Source organism: Apteryx rowi, unplaced genomic scaffold (assembly GCF_003343035.1).
Source record: "Apteryx rowi isolate R43461 unplaced genomic scaffold, aptRow1 scaffold_282, whole genome shotgun sequence".
Taxonomy (NCBI): domain Eukaryota; kingdom Metazoa; phylum Chordata; class Aves; order Apterygiformes; family Apterygidae; genus Apteryx; species Apteryx rowi.
Window position 1 is genome coordinate 1,118,691 of NW_020449219.1, and position 27,315 is coordinate 1,146,005.

At 36.8% G+C, this 27,315-nt stretch overlaps 1 protein-coding gene across 1 annotated transcript in view; it reads right to left on the reverse strand.

Annotated features, from left to right (window-relative positions):
• CACNA2D1 (calcium voltage-gated channel auxiliary subunit alpha2delta 1) overlaps positions 1–27,315 on the reverse strand; it is a 163,343-nt gene that overhangs the window by 113,526 nt on the left and 22,502 nt on the right. Inside the window, exon 2 of the mRNA XM_026068895.1 lies at positions 3,767–3,898. Coding sequence (XP_025924680.1) covers positions 3,767–3,898 — 132 coding nt within the window. The remainder of the gene's footprint in view (positions 1–3,766; positions 3,899–27,315) is intronic.

Here is a 27,315-nt window from a genome sequence, read left to right on the forward strand (position 1 = left end):
TATACAATTTAAGTCTAATAACACTTGCTATAGTCTATGAAGAAAAAAGTCTGAGAAAAGGGACTGGTCTAAATACTGTGTGTCTCAACCTTGTTCCACTGTTATAGAGAAAAGAGTAAACGCACCTAAGAGTCAGACAAAGCACTGCTGAAAATTATAAAAGATCCAGTCTGTGATGCTAGAGGACTGCCCAAAAGTGACTACAGCATGCACAGAGGAAACAACAGGATACATCTAATAGGAAAATAATCTAATATTTCACACATACTCTCCACCCACAGAGTCACTCACAGAATGATCCCTTAATGCTATTGGTTACCATGGTGATAAGGACAGCCTAAGAGCCTATTAGGACAGAAGTGATATACCAACCCATTACTCAAGGAAGTGGGATATTATCAGATAAAAACATTAGTTCAAGAACCCTGCGATTGAAGACATCCTCTATAGCTCAGAGGTGCCTAAAGATCGATTTTCTGGAGAGACAAGACAGTGGATATATTGCAGCTAATAATTCAAACAGCTTTATTTTACTTTTGATTTTTGATAAGTCCAAATCCTTCACAAATATCATCACTATGGAGAAAATCATCTTTTTGCAGCAGGCTTACCTAAGGCCAATTTAATGAAGCAAATTTTTACAATATAATAAAATCATTTATAAAAAGTATATATGAAAAGCATCCATTCAACTATATGAAACTTGATTTCATTTTCAGAACATCTGTGTGTGTCAGATAGGTCTTAGCAAAGTAAGAAAAAGATAAAGATGGACAAACATACACAAAGACTTAATCAAAGCCTTATCAATTTAAGCTGTAAACTTGAAGTGGGAAGGAAAAGAGGAACAGAAAAACACACTTACAACTTAAGATCACCATCAGACTGCTCCACCTTATTCTGTGTGTGTGTAAAGGGGAATTACCCAGTTAGGATACACCAAGGAATCATACTTAACTGGTTAAAGACAATAATAGTGACCACTGTCTAAATGACATACAACACTACACCTATCTGCAACATCCTTGGAGGAAGCGGGCAGTTTCGTAACAGCCTCCAGTTGCCTCCAGTTTCTTTCAATGGGAAAACCTTGTGCAGGAGTAATTTTGATAACCCTCCCTCTGAAAATCCATTTCAGTACCTTGCAAATGTGATAGATCTTTTTGTCAAATATATTTCTCAAATACTCACTTCTCTGTCATTATATCCAGGTCTTCACGATGTGGCCTTAAGACTATTTCCTGGGTCCACTCGGCTGAGTATTGCTAGAATAGCAGGAGTATCCAAACCTACATTATGTGCCTCGCATGTCTTTTATTTTGGGGAAGGGGGGATTTTTTTAAGATTGTGGGGACCCTGATAATATGGAGTGAAAATCCTAGTCCTACTCAATGTAATGATAACCGCCATTTGACTGCAGTTAGATCAGGACTCTACTCACGCCAAACGCATTCAGAGCACTTAAGGAGGAGAGCGTATGAGATGGGGACACAGACATCAGCCTGATGCCTGCCTGACCTTGGCTCCTTACATGTCTGTGAACCAAGGTCTACAAGCAAGCAACTGGTCTGAATTGCCTATATGAGAATAGACGCTTTGTGCATTTGAGAGCTCATAATAGGTTGCCTGAATATAGGCCATTATTTTTCAGAAGCAACAGCAGACTAAATACTATAAAACATTTCCTTTGTACTACAGTGACTAATATAAACATATAGGACAAAACCACACATCTCATCCTTTTTGCCAGTTATACTGGTATTAACCTAGAAACAATGTTTTTGTTCAGTTGCATTAAATGTTCATGCAACTACTGTTTTGTGTCACCCCCAACCCTTTCTCAGTTGAAATGAGTACTTTATTATTACTGGGTGGAAGCAGGACCATGTCATTTATATCTTGATTGTATCTGCACAAATAAAAGAATACTATATTGTAGCTACTGCTATATATTATGCACAACCAGATTCCTTGTTACGCTATGCAGATATCTTTTTCAAAGTAAAAAAAAATAATGTAATGAACTGCACTATTTTTGCTCAGCACCTTCTTTTGCAGTTCTGTCATGACAGATATTTTGCCATGGGAGTTTGAGCAAATGAACTTGGGATCTGATTTTTGAGGTATTTTGGCTGCCTGGTGATGCAGTCATCTCCTCATACTTACTAAAGCACATATTTTCCCACTTTCTAATGAATTCAAACAAAGTTAAATCACTTAAATTAGAAGTTGGTCTACCTAACTTAAGCCTTCAGTAATTACATATGGAAATGGTCTGCTTTGTAACTAAAATTTAAATGCAAGTTAGGTCCTTGAAGGCTAGACAGCCACTAAGCAGCAAGTTTGAGGATCTCAGTTTTATACTAATTACAAATTTGTATTTAGATGGAGTATGTACAGGCAACATATCCACAAAACCTTTTCCTGTTTTATAGATGTGCTCTGAGGACAAACATATAAAGATTGAGGCTCCTGTGTTGTGTTGGTAAATAACTGAAGTACATTGGTTAGCTAAATATAAGAATATACTTTTCAGTGATATAAAAGATAATTTTACACTTGAAAATGAATTATACAGATTTTATCACAGAAATGTATTAGAAACACTTCTTTCTCAGCACTTGGAAAACATCACTATATAATAAGTGGTGATAAACGGTGACCTCAAACATAGTACTAATAGATCTCACAGAAACAGAAACCTTTGAAATAAATAAAATATGAAATTAGCATTTTCAATATTATTTTTCTGCAACATCTCACCGTACTTATTTCATCAGCCTCTAGCCAATAATACAAACAGCATTCAAGTACTAGGAAGTATTTCTTCCTAAAAAACTAGCCTAAGGCAGCTTCTCTGCCAGTGTTAGCAATTGTGTTAATGATATGGTTAACAGCTTTAAAATAATCATCTTCACCCTCAGAAACACCATAAATATATCAACAGAAGAGAAAGATTCCAAAGTTCTTCCTTAACCATTTGTGGGTCAGACACATAGAAGGCAGTGCACACAATTAGCTTGTGCCTAGTGGTCACACTATTCTGTCACTGGTAACAACACCACTTATCAAGAACAGCAGTAGTGGAGGCAGTATGCCCATCATCAAACAAGCCTTCCATTTGGTGGTGCATGTCAAATATATTAATTCAGGGTACGGATGGCCTAAATTCATTAAAATATACACCTATTTAAATTAATTGCTGTGATTCAGTAATGGGATGCTTTGACAGGTGGAACAGATGCTGGTTGAAATAATCAAGTTGTATTCATTGACCTTAGCTCTAATGGTAAAAATATAACTTTCAGAGATCGTGGATTCTGCAGGACATAAATACAGCATTGTGCAGTTGTATTTTCACTCACTTTAACCACAAGATTGTCTGTTTAGCTACTGATTCACTATTTTTAAAACTACATAGGTCAAAAAAATTCTCACTGGCAAATATTCAAGTGCTTCTTTATGTAACACACAGAAAACAATCAAAATTAATATGTAAATGTTTAGCTTTTCAAAGAGCATTGTCCACTGTTCCTCCTACTACAAAAGATGCACCTAGCTATATAATGCATATCCAGTTTTTCTCCCTTCATACCAGAATAACTTCACAGATTTTGAGTTACTTCTCATATACGGAAAGCCCAGCTATAAGAGAAAGTTATCTTTGCTTATCTTTTATTGCTTGTAAATCATCCAGATTTTTTTTAAGGAAATGTGTGATTGCATTTCAGTACCATAGGACAGTTTTTTAGAAGACTTTAGTTACCTGGATAGTACCTGGCGAGGCCAGTTGCACTACCAAAAACCTGCCATAGTAAGGTGGGGTCTTCTTCTCTGTTCCGCTTGAACACATCATCCAGTGCCGCCGTCCAGTTGAGTTCATTTAATACTATCGTCGCTGTCAAAGAAAAAACATATTTGATATTACTCAGTTACATCTTCAGACAAGTAGCAATGACTACAAAGAGGAAACTAAATTGTTGTAGAAAGTTGTAACATTTTGTTTAACAAATCAACAAAGATTTAAGGAAATTTAAGGAAACACGATCCTCTTTCTTGGCAATTTTAAGTTCCTTACACTCTCTTCTTCCCAGTGCATTATTTACATGCCATAACTGTTGGTTTATTTGCATATTTAATATCTTCAATACTTCCCAGCCATAGAAAAGTAAATGCAAGTATACAAAGGTAGTATTTCTATTAGTCACACCACACTGCAAGAAGAAAGACTAGAATGATGCCAACAAAAGTAGATGAGTCTTTTAGAAAAGCTAACAAAGTTTTCCCTTTCGGAATGGATGTTGCAAGGGGATTCTGTGGGAAAAAGACAACAACGAGTATCAGAACGGTAAAATTAAGGTGGGCCCAGCATCCACAATAGCACGCATTGCTGCATGCTGACAAGATCATCATGTTTATAGATGTGATCACTTACAGAATGACCAGCAGAGTGAACATTAATATTTATGAGCTGGGTCAGTTTGCCAGTGAACTTAAAATACAGGGACATTCATATTCTTAAGCATGATTAGCTAAATACTAAGTGGCCAGTTACACAGAAATTTATATTCACAGCTGATGCTTGTGTTAACCATGCAAATAAACTTTTTAACATGCCCTATGTGTTTGTGAAAAAGAAATGATGGGAGACTTGTTCTACAGCCAATGAACACTGCTACAGTAATAATCAGTTGAACAAATAATGAAATTTTATTATGGTACAGATAACCATGTTTTTCCCCATGATTTAATCAGCTGTAAAGATCTCATTAACTTTGAAAAAAATCTTATTCATGTCAGGCAACAGCTGTCATTCAGTTAATTAGAAAGAGCAAGGGTTTTTTCTTTTGTTGGTTGGGTCACTAATTCTTTCCTTTGTGTTGCCCAATGGCATTATAAATAACATTTCTGAAACACCTAGATTAATAGTGATGCAACGATCACTGACAGTGGAACGAGAGCTAGAGAGAAAAAAAAACATTTGAAAACAACTGAAGATGTAGACACAAATCCTAAGAAATGCAATACTGTAATTTAGACAATGCTTACACTTTAGTATTGCATGCAAGAAGTTTCAGTTCTCTTGCAAATAAACAAGTCAAGCCAAAATAAAAGTAGTTCAAGCTTAAGGCATATCAGTGGCATCAGGGTACAAAATTTTGTATCTAGGTCTACTTTCTAGCCCATTATCACTGTGAAAAAACAGAAACAATAAAAATAAGGACAGGTTAACAGTTAACATTTGACAGCCCATTTCCAAAGTGCGGTTGTTGTAGGTACTAGAGAAATGAGATGGTAACTTTAAATTTTATAGGCTTGTTCTTAAAGGTTAAGGAGAAAATTGCTACACCATGTGTTTTGGAGAAAGATTTATCTGTTCTTCGGAGAAGTTTTAAGAGAATATTACTCTCTCAAGATACAGCTTTATATAGAAATATCACATTCAATTTCCAACTCTTGAGATTTCCTGTAACCAATAAGCTTGTATTATACACCTCTCTCTTTGTCAAGTAGGCAATTATAAAAATATATATGTTTACTTGAGAAAGAGGAATAACTCCCTTAGGTACCATAAGAACTTAATTATCATTTAAAAATGATTACTGTCCTAATACATCTTTTAGAACCAGTTTGATCTACTGTGTAATTAAGTATTATGTACCGTCTTCCTAAATTCTTTGAATTTTGACTTTGTTTCAGATCTTACTTCCCAAAGTGGCTCCATGAAGTTATTAGAAGCTCTGTCATTTACATACTGCAACAAGAATTTCCTTTCATGCTTTAATTTTGTTTGCTTCATGTCACTGTTTCCTCCCCTGAGTTACAGAGTGCTTAGCCCAATGCAAGCGCAAGCCTGTGGCTCCTAATGAAATTCAGGGCACTGGAGCTTAGGATACCAAAGGCACCCGAGAGACAACACTTCTCAAAGCTTTTCCCACTGACAAAACATTTGGGTTTCAGGGTCCTCTGTGGATTCCCAAGCCCCATCAAAACATAAACAAATGCATTTATCCAGCCTTGTGACCTGACTTAGATGCAGCCCCCTTCCACCTCCCCATGTGAAAAATACCGTTCTGCATAATGTGGGACAGAAAAAGGTGGTCTTCAGCTAAGCCACAGAACTGAAACTTGGAGGATGGGAATCCCTAGCCCCAAATCTGGCAGTGACTTTACCATGTTGCTCAGACCAATGATAGCCCTATTCAGTAAAACATTTAATCAGGGGAAAAAAATATATTTTAAGTTAATCGTGCTCATAATTGCTACTCTAAACCTCTGGCTATGCATCGCCTGAAACTGCCTCCTCTGATATGAAATAGAATACAATATTTCTAAAGAGAGTATTTCCTTCAGACAATAAGCCTTACAAATGAATAAACTATATTCAACGTTAAGATATATCAAACATATTACTATACATTTACAGATACTGTTGCACAGGGTGTCTTTGTAATATAGTCCAAATATATATAACTCACGCACATACATATATAAAAAATGAGGAACTCAGGAGATAATTTCAGCACTTTGTTAGACTTGTTGAGATTAGTCTATAAAGCAAGAAATATGGCTCCCTAGATCCTATTTGTAATATTTGTGGAGAAGTGATGCCCCAGCGTCAAGAGTTTTATTTTCTTATTTATGTCCCAGTTCCCCATTCCCTTCTCCTCCTCCTCTCTCTCTCCAAATTTCTCCCAGAGACTTTTTAAAAAAAATAAACATCCTAAAAAACCCAAAGACTTGCAGCTGGGAAAAAATATTGCATCAAGTCTGAATGACTGAAAATAAAAATAATAATGTGCAATTCAACATAAGGAACAAGAACAGAACATCCACACATAAGTAATATGAAAAAAATGTGGGGAAAAGCTACTAACAGTATGCAACATATCTGTTCCCACATACTGAAAAAGACATCTTCCTGAACTCCAGAAATTAATAGTTAAGTGTCCCAGTCCCATTTCAGAAATAAATTTTAACAGCATAATTGTAAGCTTCAACACACATCAGCTTCCTCTTAAGTAATTTTCTCATCTTGACAAAATAACTTGTCCCATACTTGGAACAAACAAGCAGTGTATTTGATGGGAATGCTATGCAAATAGCTCATTATATGATCATTAAAACAATTATTTCTGGAGCACTTTGCTATTTGCAGTTGAAGCTTGCCTGCTTTTTCGTTAGTTTGTTTCTAATTTTTGCCATTAACTACTTGCATGTAGAGTATATCCAATTTGTGTTAACTAATCCAGCGGACAGTAAATGAGGTAACAGTTAGGAATTTTATTATTAATCAATTATTTCCCCATGTCTTTAGCTGCAGCATTTACTGCCTCTTTGCTTCTGCAAAAGAATACACCCCGGACTTGAAAAGGCAAGTAAAAATCAGCTCCCCTACTTTTTTGAATGCAGTATCTCTGGTAATAGGTAATTTCAAACCAATACCTGTTGATTCTGGTTTAAAGCCTACAGCGATAGATTTGAAACTCACCAGCCGAAGAAAAGCAAGTCAAAACGTCACAAACAGCAATAACACTATTTTTTAAGTAGTTCCTCCTCAGATATCATGATTCTTAATAAGCACATTAAAATCAATGCAGTGCTACTTTGACTAGCTCATAGTAAAGAGCATACCACATCTCAGAATACCCTAACTTGAAGAGACAAATTTCTATTGGCTTCACGTGATAAGTGAGAATTTCACTTGTTTTTCTGTTATTTAAAAAATGGATCTTACTAAAACAGAAATGTTTAGCGGCATTATTGCCACACTTATTGAGATGCTGTACATTCTAGAAACGCTTACCTCTCCTTTTGAGTTAACCTCTGCACAGGAAAGAGCTTTTGAGCGATAATTGGCAGAAAATCTAGTTTGAGACAACTCTCCAATAAGCTTATTTCCAATTCTGCTAAAAGAAGTCTTTGAAGATTGCTCCTTCAAAGTACTTCAACTGCTACCTTTCACTTGACATGGGTAAGATGAAAAAATGAAATTCATCATGGCACAAAAGGCAACACGATTCTTTCTGGCTAATCCCACTGAACTCCATCCATCTTTTTCTTTTCCTCTGTTCTTTATGACATGAGATTCAGGGGCCTTGACAAGGAACAGATTCAATTTTCCCCTGCAAATGCAATCAATAAAATAGAGAGAGCACTATTGCTCTCTCTTTAGAAGAAATGGAAGAATACACTTCTGATGATTTATTCAATGTATAGGCCCTGGCCTGCATATACGGCAGAGTGTAATTTTATTTGAAAGTCCTGGGAGCTATTTACTACGGCTGAAAATATGTCAGCCACCGTTCGCTGGTGAAGCAGCTATACGCACACCAGGGAGACCAGAAGGGCCCACCTCTGAACTGCATTAATTGTCTTTTACTGTCTGGAAAGTATTACAGCTCCATATCCCGTTTAACGAAGTTGACTCATTGAATTCTTTAAAGATAACATCGCCTAGCTATTGTTATGCATGAAATATATATTTGCAGTCAAACATTAGGGTATTTAAATGGGCAGAGAGGGAGCATATATTTGCAAGCACTTTTTTTTTTTTTATATATATGCATGCATTGACAGGCTTCTGTCTGTACCCATAACTTTCAGATATTATGGATATTCTACTGAAGGTGCAAGGTAGCCTTCTTTACAACTTGTATGCTTTACACAATTTTTCAAGCTTACTTTCCTTCCAGTTTATGTTAAATTAAATACAATGTTACAAACTCTCAACTGTCACTGGAAAATTGTACTCATGCTGGACTGAGAAGGAATGGTCTGCCGTAAATTTCAAAACCCAAGCATATTTTTTATTAGATGTTTGTACAGGCTCATATATATATACATTTTCTAGATAATTCCCAAATATAGTCATTTTGAAGAACAATCCTGTTAGCAACTTGAACTTCAAGCCTTCAAATTTGGATGCACGGTTTAAGTCATCTGTTTTATGCAAAGTTTAGCATAAGCAAAAGGCCAGAGCCAATGAAAGATTTAAGTACCTCCAAATTAAATACTATCTCCTAGGTAACTGTTCCCCCGAGTGGAATTGGGAGTCTGAATTTAGACACTTAGGCTTTCTACAGAATACCACAGGAGAATATTCAGCTCAAAACAGTTATCCAAAAACCTTCACATCTCATCAAAAATCAGTTAGAAGAGAATAATAGAAAACTCTGAGACCTGGGGAGTGTTTTATCCCACCTCTCTCCAGAGCTTAAGCAACTTACTCAGAGCTGCAAAGGCTGCCCTGCCATCCACTTAGAGCAGTAGAGAGCCCAGCCCTCCAGAAAGAGAAACATGATGTCTCAAAATGGAGATCCAAGTAGTGCTCTTAGGATGTTTTTTTATTACACAAGTAATTATCAGATTAAAAAAACTGACATAATGCTAGAATAAGACCAAAGGAGAGGAGCTGTCTGTTGCAGCATCAGACTGTAACTAGTATGTTCTGCTGTGATTCTTGTTTGTTTTCTTCCCAGCCTCATAAATCTTGTAATTTTGCTTTACAGTGGCTTAGTTCTATCACTGAATACAGAATCCAGTCCAAGGTCTGCACCTTGATATTCAAAATACTCTAGAAGATTTCCTTTATTTATTTTTTTAAGAAAACATTGTCATCTCTACAGACTTGACCTCATGCAACACTGTCCATTAACACAGAAAAGTTCACAAGTGCCAAAGTACTAGCCAAGAAATATCCTGCTACTAACCATTCTTCAAAGGTATATACAGAACAGTATTTTTAGATACACCCCACTTTTTTCACACCTAAGAACCTGCCAGTTTTATAGACAGTAACAATAAATAATGAAAGCCTATGAACTAATTACACTGATTTTATCTCTTGAGAGAAAGGGACAGAGCAAGAGGATTGTGATGACCTATATTTTTAATGTTAATGCTCCTTTCGTATTTAATTGTTGAAGATTAATATCAGGCTCCATGTAGATAAAAAGTGCTTCTGTGAACCCAAAACAAACACCTAATAATATGGCAAAAAAGAATAACTACCAAGAAAATAATTTTTGCCATGTGTGCTGCATAAGTGAATTTCTTCTGACCTATCATGAGCTGATTCTAACTTTTTTTGCTAACATACATTTGTGGTAAACTGTCAGGTACCTCTTAGATACACACGTGTGGATCATATGAATGTGCATCTACAGAACTGCATGTTTTAAATATAGTTTGTGCACATATTCCAGAATGTCAAATTCATCAGATTAGTTACAAACATTGTAATAATGTGTGTTTAGTTTTGAAAGCATCTATCGGCTGATTTGAAAGTATTCTTATTGTGTGTAGGCTAACTATATTAGAAATTCATTACGTACTTTGCAAAGCAAAGAATTAGAAAAGGGGAAACAATACAAATTAAATAGGCTTTGTCTATTCTTATCAAAACAAGAATGTTTTAAGAAATGGAAAGCAAGTTTATCCTTTTCATTTAAGGCATAGGAGGAAAATAAAAAAAATACAGTCTAAAAATTTAACATAAAATAACTATCACATAGTTTAGTGGGATTTCCAATTGGATAGGTCATTGTTTTAAGTGATGCTTTGCTTGATCTTGTAAGTATAAATCAGTTGCAAAACCTTGCTTTGAAAGTAATGTTTGTATATCCTACCATGATCAAATTTAACATTATCAGATAATTAGAATTTTTCAGGTAATATGCAGCCAATGCTGTGTAAGAAACAGAGTATATATATATATACATATGCATACTCTATGTATTGTATATAATTCTGTTTCTAACATGCACAAAAGCAATCAAACCAAATAATTTCAACATCTGCTTAAATACAATTTTATAGAGTAGATATTTTACAATAGTAATTAAAAGTATAAATGATAAAGTGTCATGCACTTTTCCCTTTTTTTCTTTAAATGAACAAATTCTGTACTCCCCATTAGATATCTGACATTATGTCCCAGACACTTCTATAAATAAGTCTCTGAAGAAGTCACTGAAGTCTAGCATACTGTTGTGTCTATGTCAAATCAAGTAAATTAATTGGCAATGCCATATGATGTATGCTGACTGGTTTAGCTGCCACATGCTGATAGCTAGAACAGCACACTAAAAGTTCATTAAAATAAGAAATGCCCAGGAGAAGGAAACAAAAATAAAAATGTCAAGAACAGAAGATGGAATTAAGCTTCTACTACAGCTCAACAAAGAGTTAATAAAAGGTAGAGTCATAAATATTCAGTACATAGTTTTTTAAAAAGTTATTTATTTCAGTACAAAATAGAAAAGATGATCTTATTAGTACAGTGTCCTATTGTTGCTTATGTTATTTGTACATCTTCTAATCTGTAAAGGATGGACAGTACTTTTTACCTTGCTTCCTCTGATATCAAGCATAACAGCATGTATTCTAAACATCAAAACCAACCACATAATGCACTATTTTTTTTTCTCAGAAAAGAGGGTAAGGAGACACATCATATATGAAAGATGTGAGTCAGGTTGCTTAGCGAAGTTCTGGAGGACTTTCAGATTTTGTGGAGCTAAGCACCATATAAGAACCTAAGTAAAGCAAGAAACAGAATGATTTAAGTAACCAGTGACTAGTGGTGTCCTGCAGGGGATGATACTGGGTCCAACATTGCTTAACAACTTCATTTATTACCTGGATGATGGGACTGAATGCACCTTCAGCAAGTTGGCAGAAGATACTTAACTAGGAGGATTGGCTGACATACACCGGATGGTTGTGCTGCCATTCAGAGGGACCATGACAGGCTAGAGAAATGGGCGGAGAGGAACTTCATGAAGCTCAACAAAGGAAAGTGAAGAGTCCTGCACCTAGGGAGGAATAACCCCATGCACCAGTACAGGTTGGGGGCCAACGAGCTTGAGAGCAGCTCTGCAGAGAATGACCTGGGGGTCTTCGTGGACAACAAGCTGAACATGGGCCAGCAATGTGCCCTTGTGGAAAAGAAGGCCAACAGTATCCTGGGCTGCATTAGGAAGAGTGTTACCAGAAGGTCAAGAGAGATAATCTTTCCCCTCTACTCAGCCCTGGTGAGGCTACATCTTGAGTGCTGGGTCCAGTGCTGAGCTTCCCAAAACAGAAAAACCATGAATATACTGGGGTGAGTTCAGCAAAGGGCCACGAAGATGATGAAGGCACTGGAGCACCTCTCATATGAGGAGAGGCTGAGAAAGATGTGACTGTTCAGCCTGGAGAAGAGGAGGCTCAGGGGGATCTAATCGATGTGTATAAATATCTGATGGGAGGGTGTAAAGAGGATGGGGCCAGACTCTTCTTAGCCCAGTGATAGGACGAGACGCAACAGGCACAAACTGGAACACAGGGAATTTCACTTGCACATAAGAAAACACTTTTTTTTACCATGTGGGTGGTCAAACACTGGAACAGGTTGCCCAGAGAGACTGTGGAGTTTCCATCCTGGGAGACATTCAAAAGATATCTGGACATGGTCCTGGGCTCTAGGTGACCTTGCTTGAGCAGGGGGGTTGGTCCAGATGATCTCCAGACATCTCTTCCAACTCCAGCTATTCTGTGATTCTGCAATTATAGCACTTACTTGCTTTCTTACTGTTTATTATTAATTTTTAAGGGGGAATTCAAAGTAGGCCCTCTAATTTAAAATAATCTCTTCTTTAAAAACAGATGAAGTTTCATTTTTAAAATGTGTTGTATTTTTAATGAAGATATCAGGGATTAAATATCAACACCCACTTAAAAATAATCATAGCTATATTATACATGTTAACTTTGGTCTTCCCTTACTTTGCTCTAATTTCCATTAGCATTTCAAAGGATATATCAAATTAAACTACCTATAGAGATATGCTTGATCTTCAGTGAAGACTTCTCTCTAGAAAAATGTTAATTAGGTGTTAACAAAAACAAACTAAAGCAATCAAAAAACTGTCTAGAAATCTTTTCGGGTATAATTTATTCAACTTTCTCTTCAGTCTCTAAGGGTCCACCAATTCAATAACTTTCTAGTCATTAGACCACCTTACAAGATCAGTAGAACCTAAGCAGTAGCTGGGGTAAGTTAGAGGGAAAAAGATATTAGAAATAAGAAAATTCTGAAACATACAGAAACAGATTTTTGACCTGCCATAACTGAACTGGGAACAGGCCAACTCATCCAAAAATAGGCTTTCTCTTACCTCATGCTTTCTGCAATGTATTTTAACTATTTTGCTCATGCCCATTATAATTACTTCTAGTCTGAAGTAATATATAGTATACTGTCTTTCAGTGGCAATTCCTTCTATCCTAATCCCAGTCCCAGTAAACTGGAAAGCACAAGTATCTCCCACAAAAGTAGAGATGTGTGTGTACAGTAATATAAAGATCACTTGACATCTTGTCTGGCATATTGTGGACAATCTGTGTTGTCCATTATGCCACCGAGATGAACTGTAAGCAGAACAAGTGCTGAAAAGAGCCACTAAGATAACTGTTGAAAAAGAATACCTGTCTTCTGAGAGGAGACAAAGAGCTTGATTCATTTAACCTATAAAAATGAGCAATTCTGAAAAGGGTATGTAAGCATAAGGACAGTGTTGCACAATAACAAATGGGTATAACCTAGCTAAGAATAAATTAGAGCAGGAAATTAGGAGGTCTTTTTTAGAGCAGAAGGCCTTAGAGTGGACTTTTGATAGGAGAACTGAGCAAAGAGGCCATACCTTCCACTACTTCTAAGACTGAGTTTGATCAGTTCAGTAAAGGAATAAGATGGACTAGCTAGATTAAGAACTGGATTTGATGACCGTGAAGGCACTTTCAATCCTATTCTGATATACCATGCTCTGTTACAAATAAAGTCCTTTTAAAAGCTGAAGTTCAGTAACCACAAACAACATCTTTATACAGACTTAACGAAGCACAAAAATTAGCAGTAAAACAGCTTTTCTTATTAATTTTTAATTCATGAATATTAAATGCTTGCAAATAAACTATGGGAAAATTTTTATTACATGAATACACACACATAAAATAGAAAATAAATAAAATTAAATATATATTCACATATTTATCATAGAAAAGAGTTTTTTCGAAGGTCTGGGTATTTTTATAAATATTAAAACGGTACGGTGGATTTGGCTAATGGATTCTAATCTAATCCCCATGTAAATGAAAGTTTAATGAATGGCAGGGAAATGAGCAGACTGGTTTAATCTATCTAAATGCATCGCTAGCAACAGAAATCCAAGACACACCGAGTGTGAGGGGAATACAATGCACAAGTGGGAAACGTGAGAAAAATGATGATGAGACAAAGTGCGTTTCATCACCTGAGCTAGCACAGAGGTGACAGCCCCTGCTCCTTGTCAATATTCTAGCCACCCCACGGATGAGTTTTGCAGACTGAAAGTAATGAAATTTCTACATCCTTTCTTTTTTTTTCTCCTTGCTTTTGGCCAAAGGTTGTGCCACTGTCTTCTCTCCCTGGAGAAGTTTGCTGTGTCAGAAATTTGAGGATGATGGATATTTTCTAAAATTCAGCTAACCAAGGAAGAAGTCTCTTCTCCCTCCAATAGTTGGAACATGTGTCTCATATGCTACTGCATTATGTCTTCTTGGAAACAGAACAGGAAAATGAAAAAGACATCGTCCATCTACAGCATGACATTGCCATAGGTATTGTACCTTGACTGTTAATTAAGCTTGCTTTTGTATTATTTTCAAGGTTATGTACAGGCAATATTAATGTAACTCTTCCTTAAAGAGGAAAGGAGTCTGTAGGGTACTGGAAAGGTTATACAGTTCACAGCTAGCTGCCTCTGCAGGAGAGCTTTTCCTTCTCTCCCTGAAGACACTGCTAAGATTTCTTGCTATAACTAAAGACTTTTTCCATATCTTTACAAGAAGAAAAAAATGTGTTTCTTTTACTTAATCTATAGCATTAATCTATGAGGAACAAGGTACCGATTCTCAATCCCGTGCTTCCAAGACGTCCAGCTGAATCCCACCGCTCGGGTGAATCCTGGCCTCCCTGAAGGTACTGGCAGAACTCCCCTACCGCAGTGGGAAGTGATTTCATCCTCTGTCTTCAAAGCAGTCTGCCCTGCGGTGTTCGTGTGCTCCCTCCATATGCCCTCGACTGTCGGGCTAGCGTAATGAGCCGATGACAGAACCAGGAGCCAGGACTTACCACTTTAGCTTTTAAAGCAGATGAGCAAAAACTTAAAAATCACTTTGTAAAAATCAAAATACCTTTGAAATAATAACAGACTCAAAAGGATCTTCATAAATGCAGCAAAATTCAGCTCCTTTAAAGCTTTTTGGTCTACTTCCATGCTATGAAGTACTCTCTCAGGAGTCACCTAAACCTTTTTCAAGTGGTATAGCAGTTCTCTCTCCGTTGGACAAACAGTGTTCAAACAGAAACACGTTTTATAATCGTATGCTTCCTGCAGGTCTCCCTGTTTCTCATTTGCTTAGTTTGTGATTACATAAAACCACAGGATGAGGCAGTAAAGTTGCACAAAATGGTTTAAACAGCTGGAAAGAGATGAACAAAGAAATCATATCACCTTATATAGCTTATTTTTAGTTAATTTAAACTGCACTAAGCTTTAAATTTAACTTTCCGTATTTAAATCTAAAGGCCATACTCATTCATGAATTAGTAAATATAATAATAATGTGGAAGAAGTAATTCTGCATAAGCAGAATTTTTAAAATCAGAGCTGCTGAGTTTGAATTTTCTAAATGTTTATATATAAATCATTCCAAGTAATAGGAAGAAACTTCAGGAAAAACAGACACAGATGGAACAAGTGAAAAGAAGTGAAAAAAAGCACCTGGAACCAAATGGTTAGGTTAGGAGTATATTTTAAAGATCTCTCAAGTCATATAGTGTGTTAAACAGCTACTTTCAAACAAAGTCAGGGAGTGAGGGCAGAGTACCACATTTCCTAGGATAAGAATAAGGATATGAATATGAACCTGGGTTTAATGTAACTGATTTTATGTTTAATGTAACTGATTAATATAACTATTTAAGGTAACACTGATTTTATAAATATTTCCTTCACCATTAAAAAATGAGAAGCACAAAGCAAAGCTAAACAATTATTGCACTTTAGGGATCTGACAGCATTCTGTACAAGAGTTATAAATTTAATCAATTCCTGTAAATGCTTTATGCATGTAGCAGTGGTACAGAAAATGAGACAACAGCCATAGTAAAGAAACCAGAGTTGTGCCCCCCCTTGCATAAACTGATGTAACAACACTGATGTCATTGGAACTAAGCTGCTGACCCATGTGCTTTTAACTTTTTTTTAACTTTTAATCTTTTAACTTTTAATCTTACTAAGCCTCAGCTTCTCAGCTATAGAAGGGGAACAATTACATATTCTTAACTTCATTGTCACATTTAAGTAACAACTAAACCTTGCCTTTAGTGTCTTGAGGGTATTCTGAATGATTTCTTGACACAATCTAGTGTCTTGGTGTAAAAGCAACTTCATGATGAATGTACTTGCTATATTAACAGAAGTCAGTATCTGGTTAGCATTTTGCAATTGCAAATTAACATAGAAAGCACTACAGAGGAGAGACAAATGTAAGCAAGTGCATGTTTTTTTTTGTTTTTTTTTCTTTTTTCCTAGCATCAGTCAGACAATTGGAACATTGATTGATGCTTGCAGAGCAATCAAACAAAAATCATTTTTTCACATCATTATAAAATATATTTTATTTTATATTTTCAGATCCCTAATCGCTGGCAGAATTTTGAAAAGTTTTTTTTTAGAGTCAAGAAATAAAAAAATATTAAGTTTTTAAGAACAACTCTTCTGTTTTTAGTAAGACTCTTCTATTTTTGCAGAAACCAACCTGGAAAATTTTATTTTATTCCTTCGGCTATCTGAAACACAGAACCAAAAAAACCCCTGAACGGTACAAATGTTATGGATGACTGACTCCTACAAAGTAACTTCAGACCAAAAAGCAGGGACAAACCCTGAAAGACGTGTTATAGGACCAGCCAAAGATACAATTTGCTCCTCAGAAAGCTGGATTTCAGGCACTAGCAGTCTAATGTCGCAGTGAGTGAACCCCAGGCACCTCTGCGCAGGAAGAAACTCTTTCCCCTTCCCCCTTTCAGGGCAGCTTATGCAATAGCAAAGCATGAGCAGAGACATCCCGAATGTAAGAAAACAGTGAATAACGGGCTGTCAAAAAGGCAGCCGCCCTTCCTGGCAGCACGCGACCAGCCGAGGAAGCAGACGAGCAAGCAGGCACACGCTCAGGAGACCCTCACCCCGGAGGCAGGCGAAGAGCAAAGAGAAATGCCGTTGCTAAGTAATTTGCCACTATTAATCAGTTGCTTATTAATGTATTGTTTGTATTATGATTTTGTTTTGCTAAGTACTGTCTAATCAAATAGGCAGGAATCTTTTATGTCTTGAAGACTCTAAAATGAAAATTAAGACGTAACATAATGATTAAGGCAAACAAGAGGAGGGGAGTAAGAATATCACTGCGGGAAGGACCAGATTGGCAGCAGAACAAGAAAAGATGGTTTCGGGAGCTGACTATTGCAAAACAGTGCCATATCCTTCAATTACCTACTGTCCTTTTCCATATTTCAGTCCAACAAAAACTGTCTGCCTTGAGCCTCCCATTCCTTTTTCTGTGACAGAGAAGTCTGATCAAATTATTCCTTAATTTGAAAGCGGGAAGTAATTGTATTGACTAGAAATGGAACAATGACAGGCAAAGTGGTGCAAGGACACTTTTGCTGTAGAAACGGACAGACACTGGAGACAAATTAGCAGAAAAGGTGTGCTCTGCAGAGGCACGTAGTTAAATACAAAAAATGAGAAAAAGAAACATACCTCAAAAAAGGGGGGAGATCAAAAATTGCAAGAAATGAATGAGACATTTCAAGACAGTAAGTCAAAATGAATTCTTGCGAGATGGGCAGAAAGCAATTCATGAAATTAGCTCAAAAATTTGCACTGATTATTCAGAAGCGAAAAGAGAAATAAAACATTAATCCCATTTGACCACCCTAAACAGAGCTGCTTGCAGAGAAGCACAAAGAAGGATACTTGACAAACCATATATTTTGTGCCATTTCCACCAGCAACCATCAACAAACATATACAAGCCTGTAAAAAAGCACACCCATATAAGAGCTATCATTTGTAGCTAAATACATTACAAATATTCAGCTGCTTCTGGCTTAGAAAGAAGCAAAGTTATGTTCAGGTTGAAAGAAGTAAAAAAAAAAGGATTCAAATGTCACAAGGCTCTTTATGGATCTACTTTTTAGGAAAAAATAAAAATCAGAAGTTGTCCATTTAGAGACATATATTCAAGCTTGCATCTGACTGTCAAAATGATGCACTGGTTGGACTGCTGTTTAATGCCTTTAGCTCTCTCCTAATGTAAAGAGCCATCCCCAAATAGCTTATTAGTTTATATACATATATACTCAAACAAGAAGACCTGAAAATCAAAACAAATAATACAAACTCATTTTTTATATTTAATCTGTGTTCAGAACCATTGCATGTTTCCTCCTTTCTTCTGTATTTTCTACATTTTATTCTTGGTCCAGCTCATTTGGGTGACACAAAATTATTAATTACCTATCAACTTATGTCATTTCTGACTAAATAAAGTTATGTCAAGGATTAAAACACAAGTAGCACCCATGTGCTTCACATCAATACGACAATATTCCTGTGTTAGAAATGAGGTGAAAATTAAAGATACAACTTCTACACATACTTAAACAAAACATGATTCTTTGTACAAAAATGACGGAATTTTGGGTCAGGATTTGAGTCGTAGAAGGAGTCCTGTACACCAATGAGCCTGAGAAGCTACTTTAATGGCTTGAGACAAAGATAAATAATACAAAGACCAGATTTATAGTTTAGTTCTAGAATATGCGCATGCAAATGGAAAAAGAGGCAGTTTAAAATAATCTTATGAATGTAGAAGTAATTAAAAAAAATTCTTGAATTTTTAAAAACCATGTCCAGGAAAAAAATACTGAACTGCACAAGAAAAGGGATCTGTATTGTAGAATCAGCATAGGACTCACAAAGCTGGCCAAAACTACAACACAACATCTGAAAACGTACATAACACCTCCCTTCCCTGCAATAATTACACAGATTTGCAAATTATATAGTTATACAGTTATAGACTTACATGGCTATACTATACCTAGTTACATGGAGAAGAAGCAAGATCTCAGCTGAACCTCTGTTTTGACAACAAAAAATACACTTCTCACACCAGAGTCAGAAGTAGCTGAACTGAACAGTTATTTCATTTTCCCTCAGGTTACAGAACACTTCAGTTCTACTCTAGGCTTCTCCTAGCTGTTCCAGCCAGTTATATCTTGCTTGCAATCTTGCTATGTGCCTGGAGCTGTCAGTGTATGTACTTAACAACATGCTGTTAGGTATAAAAGACAAATATTCAACTGGAAGAGTTTGTTTTCTCTGTGAAAAAGCCCACCCAGCAGCAGAGCTCATCACTGCCTTCTTTAGAAGACTTTAATTTAGTATTGGAACGTACTCCTAGCAGCTCAAAATATCTTGCAAAAAGCAAGGGGATAGATAACCCAAACAAGCTCATTGCTTGGATCAGTGTAACACTTCATCAGAACATAAGCCTGCACATATATGAAGTATCTAACAGAAGACAATATTTCATAGCTCAACTAGAGGAAAGGAACTGAATTAATGACAGCTTTCCCATCATTATGTTAGGCTTAACTCCTAAAATGGCAATATGTAGCTAAATTTGTTTCGTTAATCTGACCAACTTCTGTGTGGTCACTGAAGAAGAAAATACAATTCTGGCTTCTCAGTACAGAGGACCAGGCCTCGTATTGCATGAATACCCAGCCTCTGTCCTACCTCAAGGTTTCATAGATATATATGTGTATACATGTATAAATGTGTACACATATATATGTATATACACCCACATGCTCAAACATGTCTTAAGCTTCATTTAATCAAATTTTCCATTGGCATACATATGCATACATCACAGTGAAGGAAAATAATCTAAATCCTTACAATATATATTTGAGGATTAACTACAACTCCATTAAGCCACAAACACAAAAGTCCAATGACAACCACACCCCAAATTTTAATCCTTTCTCATTCAATTATGCTGACCTTCAGGGTTTCTTTGGGTAGGAATTCAGGATCAAATTCATCATTTCATCCAGTAACTTTCTGCACTGATTTAATTAGCATAACATCAGCCTAAATATTGCAAACAATGCAACAAGTCTGCAGGGTACATCTGGGAGAGGAACAGAACAAACCCTAACACAGGAATTTTGGTTGGCTTTTCTTTAGACCACTACATAATGATAACAGTTATCTGCTCACTGTTCAGCTGAGCAACTTATGAAATCAACACATGAAATCATATGAAATCAAGCACAACAACATATGAAACAGACGAAATCAAGCACTGAAAATAAACACTCAGGTAATACGTCCTGTGAAACTTTAAGCACCTTAATACACAAAAGAATGCTTATGGTTCATTAGTGTAAGATCATGAACCAAATAACTTACCTGAGGAAGCAGTAAAGAAGTCTAAGTGCTATTACAATTCCAGTCGTAAGAGATAAAGAACGAATTGAGTTCAGTGACAATCAGCCCCTCACTGAAATTTCAGCAGTGCTGATGTCCACAGTTACTTCAATGAGGACGTTGCTGCTCTTCTAACCGAGCGATGGCGCTTTGGGGCAGAACTGAGCCCCAGGCTTTGAACCCGAGCTGCTGGGGTGCTGAGATTTCTCTTCATTGTGTTGTAAAATAAAGCAAGTGAATTGCAGTTCTGCTGCAGCACTTAGAAAGTTTCAGAAATTTTCTGATGGCCATGGAGCATTTTGGATTTATTTTTGGGAGAGGACAGTAAATACATTTCTTAGGATCCATGGAAGGAACTGTTTACTTTTATCAGACAATGAGTTTTTAAACATATCTCTGTCTTGATGATAAAGTTCACTGTGGAATTAAAGATGTATGCATTAGGGAAATAATATTTCTGTGAAGTATCTGCCTCTAAGTATTTTGAGGAAGAAATGCAAGAAATAAGTCTTCAAAATACAAACAAGACAAAGCCTCCATCAACAGGATAAAGTTTCCCTGGACACGTAATTCCCTGAATCGTACTTAATTCTGTCTTGATTTTTTTATTGCTTTTTGTTTATGTCCCCTCCACTCTCCTTAGAAGTGAAACACAGCTCTTTTTGGTCTTCAAAAATATATTCATTTATTGCCAATCCTTTACAAAGCTATTAACTATAAAAGGAAAAAAAAAAAAAGAGAGAGTAATTTGGCCTGAAATAATTTTATAAAGAACCAGGACTGGCTGAACAATGCTACACTTTATAGGACACATAACAAATTTGAGGGTGGAAAACTGTTTTTTCTAGGATTCCCATAAGGCAGCACTGGAAGCAGTATTGAAGAATGCTTTTTTTTTTTTTTTTTTCCATAGGCTAATTCTAGAGAGAATTTGGGTGTAGGAAATTTACTTTCTGAGGTCTTGCAGGAACGTGTAGATATAGAAGACTTCATTGCTGTGAAGGCTCTGCCAGAGCTCCATTGCTGGTGAATTAGAAACTAGATACTAAATATTTAGGTAGGAACATGGAGGGCAGGTACTGAAGCTTTTCAGAAATACCTGCAGTAGAGGCTGCCTAGATTAAGGGCACAGATCACCCACCATCTCCTTGACCAGTTCTGCTGCAGCAAGATAAGAGATGATCATGCTTTAGGACTTAACTGACACCTTCCTTCAGTGCTAGAGCTTATATAGGGAACGGTGAGGCATTGCACAAAACACCTGGCTTGGGAAACGCTGCTCTGTTTTCAAAAGCCATTAAAAAAAGGGGGGGGGATTATTGGCACAGGATATAGAAATAACAGTATTTCTGAATGACTGACTCAAAAAAGTTAGAAGCACAACAGTAAAAGTAGCAGGTACCCCACAGTAATATTGTTTATACTTCTATATGTATTATCATATTCCCTGATCTTTCTGATGCAATGATTCATATTTTCCTAGGCTTTTGTGTATTGTACATATTTTCATGGTAATCTTATTCTTGCAAGAACCTTCCATTTCTTTGTTGGCTTGTATTGCATTTGTTTTTTATATTGATCTCCTGCAAGCAGCAATCTTTCACCTCACTTGCCAGATTCTTTTCCTATTTGATATTCATCTTCTTCAAGCAAAGAACTCTCACTTCTCTTGTCAGCTTCTATTGAAGTTTTTTGTATTGATCTTTTCCAAGTAACAGCTTTCCACTTTCTTATCATTTTCACATGCATCACGTTCATTTTTATACTGAAGTGCTCACCTTGCTACTCCATGGCCTTTCTCCACATTGCAGCATTTCTACAGCTAAAACCATTTTAGAGATTTGATTTCAACATTATCATTAACTGCTCAGAAGGACAGTTCTGAACTCCCTTGATGACTTTGGTCAGTGCCTTTTACAGTTTTAAATTCACAGCACTCTTGGATCATATTTTCCTAGCCTTACTTATACTGAACACTGTTTACTCCTTAAATTATCCCATTGATTTTGGTAAAAATAAAATGAAACACCGTACTTGCGTAAACTTATCTCATACACTCACACGCACAAAAGCCACAGATCTTTCTTTCAGTACAAATGGGCCATAATAACTAAATACTGCCATATTTGAAATCAAAACAAATGCTGCTAGAATTAACTTTTTTTTTTTTTTTTTACTTATTTCTGAAGTCTGATAACATCTTTAGAAAAGCAAAACTTTCCATCAAGGTCAAGAACATTTTCTCCAGAAATGACTGTAAGACTGATACCTTTTGTCCCTTGTTTCATCTCCACACAACCTCATGTCCATTCAGCTCAGCCAAACACTTTCCCCTCATCTGAAAAATCAAAGTCTCACAGAGCTGACCTTCAAACAGGCTATTTACCTACACACCATAGCTTAGCTCCTTTTCAGGCTAAAAGGGACAAAAACCATGTCCCAAGTGGAAATGCACAGAGCTCCAAACTTTCAATCTGCAAGCAGCACAAACAGGCTGTAGGAAAAAGCCAGAGAAGGAGCAATCCTCCCCAGGCTACAAGCGATGCTGCAAGACAGACCAAAGCCCAATCTGGCTAGATATAACTTCTGTGGAAGTCAATTTTGAGCCATCTACTACTGGTAAATGGAGAAAACAACAAGCAGTTGGGGGAAGAACAGCTATAGAGTGGGAAAGCTCTAGCCCAAGGCTTGAATCCTTGTTTCGCCGGTATTTTCCCGAGAGCAGGAGATATAGCATTAAGCTTTCTACCGAGAGTTGTTGAATGAGTGATGGAGCACCCTACATCATTGTTTGATCACAGCACTTTTTCCCATATTACAAAAACGTGCAGCGTGACACTTTAAAACAAATGAAAGACAAAATTTTAAGTATATATTTACTGAAAGATCACTCTTGACCCCCCCCGCCCCCCAAATTAAGCAACTTTCAACAACAACAAATTTGATTCTAAACTGTCTTTTAACTCACACAATGCAATTCTTGTATCACACAGGATCTCAAGACTGCAGCCCAGTGGCGTCTTCCTTTTTCACTTTGAAGTATGATTATTCAGATCTCTAAAGTAATAGTCAACTTAAAATACCAGTTCACAAGCTTAAAATTAGTAGAAGTGCACTAAAAGAAAGAAAAGACTTTGAACCAATTTTCATAATGGTTTACTGGGCTATATTAGACACACTTTTATAAGAAAACACAGCACAGAAATAACTACCCTGACCTATAGCCCCGAACAATGATTTTTAATGAAAAAGCCACAGAAGTGTCTAGCCAACGTTAAAAGAATCATATATCAATCAATACAGCAAAGACAACGCTGCTGTACAGATGCTGGCAAAAATTGGTCCAGATCCTCCTAAATGTCTTGTAATTAATTACCAGCTGTTGGTGGCTCACAGGCTGCACATGGCACCTTAAATTGATGTTATTCTGTAACACATGAGTCAGGTGCAAATATGTGGGTTCTAAGTCCTATACCTACACAGAAATATCAGGAGCAAAATATTTCCAAGGGAATATAACAGCGCAGCAACTTCAATGCATCATCATTTTTTGAGGATAACATCAGAAATTGTTATCGAAACCGGAAAAAAGAAACACAGATGGCAAAAATACACATCTGAATGCATTCTAGATTTATGTTCAAAATCTCAAAAACCACTAAGAAACTATTTTTAGCATCACAACACATCAATGTCTAAAAAAATAAAAGTGCAGTCATCTGTATCACTACGCAGCCCTATTATGTTTAATCTTTAGAGTATATCCCACCAGTTGTCCATGAGAACATAGTTCATGAGCACTCTTCATCATCATCCCATGGTAAAAGCGAGAGACTTGGGATCAGAACAGTGGTTTCTGGTCTTAGAGCAGTAACTAACCATCAGAGGCATCAGAGGTCGGTACGTTTCTAAAGTGCAAAGCTAGGGATAATAATAATAATGCTCCATCTTGTACTACCATTGCAGGAAAAAAGTTACTTGACATTAGTTCAGTGATAAGTACCATAAATAAAGAAAAGTAATAAACAGGCTGCTGTAAGAATATGCAGCTGCTTTTTTTCCAAGTGGAACACAGTTATCATGTTTGCAGGTGTTTTTCACAAATCTGACATACTGGTAAGCACTCTGTACAGCTCATCTGATCCATCTGCAGTGGAAACTCAAAGCATTAATCTCTATACAGAATCCAGCACTGGAACACCATTTGGCCAATTTTTCTGTGTTACTTCTGGTTCACAGTGTGCTATTTATTATAATGTGGCTGCAAAGAATAAAATGGTATTTTGTGTTCTTTGATAATAAGTCAAAATTGCTGTTGCTTCTAAGTCACCACATTTCCATCTCCTGTAAGTGGAATTATCTTTCTTCATAAACAATTAGGGTATATAAGTGTAAAGAAAGCAAAGCAAGGAATCGCCTCTTGAAACAACTGTGTACGTTCACCATGGATAGCATATGAAAATGTAACTGAAGTAGTAAGTTTGATTGTTGTGGACTTTGTATAGGTACTGGGTTTCTCTTTCGTGCTTTTTTCTTTATTTTTTTTCTCTATTCTGCAAAGAAAGCAGCTGTCAGTTGAAACGGTTCTGGGGAAATGACATGCCTGGCAGAAATAATGGAGAGAATAGGGCAGGAGCTTCGTGTCGCACGTCTGTCTGAAGCTGGTTTCTGGGAGAAGTTGCATGCGTGTAGCGTGTCGGTAGGTGTGCGTGCAGAAGGCAGCCTGGCAGAACCCCCGCCCGAGAAAACCTAAGGACTGGAAATTTCAGAGAGAACCACAATTAGCATTGGCGAGGGTGTGATGGAAGGAAGAGGGGAGGAGACCAGACAGAAAGCAGCTCATACGAGGGCAGCTGAGTCAAAGGGCTCCGTGATGTATGGGCAATCAGTGGCAGAAGGTAACAGCTTCAGAGAAAGACCAGCTAGTGAAAAAGCTACAGTATAAATTTGCTGTCTTCAAAGACAGGAAGGAAAACAAAAAAACAAAAACAAAAACAAAGAAAGAAAAAAACCAAGATATGTCAAATGATGAAAACAAAAGAGAAATGGGCAGCCAGTCCAAGAGGACCAGAAAATAACATAATTCCTCAGAGACTGCCTAAGACAGTATTTCTTTCAATATTTGAGAAAGAGATGTCAGTATGATGTAAATTTAGATGAAAGACTGGAAAAGAAAACCAGAGAGTCACACTAGCACCACTAAAAGTCTTTAGGAATACAGTCCTAAGAATAATAGACAGACTTATTATAAAAGAAGTTCCAGAGATCAGACAGGCATCCTCCCTCCTGGGAACCACAATATACAACGTCAAAGAAGATCCCAGTGACAGCAGGAGAGAGGCTACTGATTATTTTTCAGAGTGGAATAAATAATTCAGCTTGAACTTCCTTCACACAGATCTAAAGCAAATGTGTCAGGTGACAAAAGGTGCTCAAAGAAGTGGAGATGCAGGTAATCCTCAAAAAAAAAGCTTCTTGTTCATAGAGGAAGAAAAAAAAGGCTCAGAAATTGACGTTATCAAGGAGGTTGCGTGATGTCTGACCATGATAAGCATAAAAAGTGTGTGTGTGTGCACACGTGCGTACATGTATGCATGTTGGGGATGAGCAGGAAGCTTTTAAGAGGTACAAAGAATTAATGAGGAAAGCAGCATCAAAGTTGGCACAAGTCTTCAGCTGAAAGGGGAAAGCATGAGATGCTTGTACAACCTCCATACTTTATGCAAAAACACAGAGATAGAAATGAGATAAATGCAGTGGTGTTAAGAAGAAATATCCGGGAGTACCAAACAGAAAGGTAGTCAGCACATCAACTGTGCCATACCCATATATATTAAATAAATATATATAATGTCATAGCATTATATCTGCAGTGAAAAGACCAAAAATGTTTTATTTATACCATCCCATTTTATTTTTGTAATCTGCTGGGTGTAAATATTGTCAGATGATACAGTAAAAAGGCCTCAGACAGGAACTGTTGAGGTCTGTTAAAGGCACTCAGTCTCATATTTGTATATGGAGGGTGATCTCTGTAAAAAAGAAATAGGATCAGTGAAAATCATGCTATTACGGGACACATGTAATTCTCTCCTGGAGAAAATCCACAACTAATGAAAAGATTCAGATATTTTTCAACCAGAAGATAGATTTATTTACCAAATAGTCAATAAAGAAAATAAAAGAAGATGTGATTTTAGGCTTATGCGACAGATTGTTTCTTCATCATTGCCAGATACTGCATCACCTGCTAAATATGGGCTAGCTGCAAAGAGGAGAGGACACTGCCTCCAAACTGCTGTGCCTGAGCTCCGGACAAATGCTCTGGAAGAAAGGAAAGATTGCTCTTTCTCATCAGCATCCGAGCAGAAGGGCCTGGGTCCAGATTATTTGGACCAAAAATACCCTAAAAGTAGCTAGGCTGGAGAGCAGAACCACAGGAATGGACATATAGGGTGGAGGAGAAAATTGTTTTCACAGCTTTTACCTTCTTGGTCTCATCCAGCAAATCCAATTACTTCATTGTAATTAGCTTTTGTTTTCTAAGTAAACATAACTTTGAAGATTAAAAGGTAGGAGGAGCATCTACCACAGGACGGTGCCCAAGTTTGAGTCCCATAATAATAAGAACTTTTCCTGTAAATCAGGATTAATCAAATAAAGGTAGTAAAGAAGGAAAACAATTTAAGCACATGCTTAGCCACAGGATGATATTGAG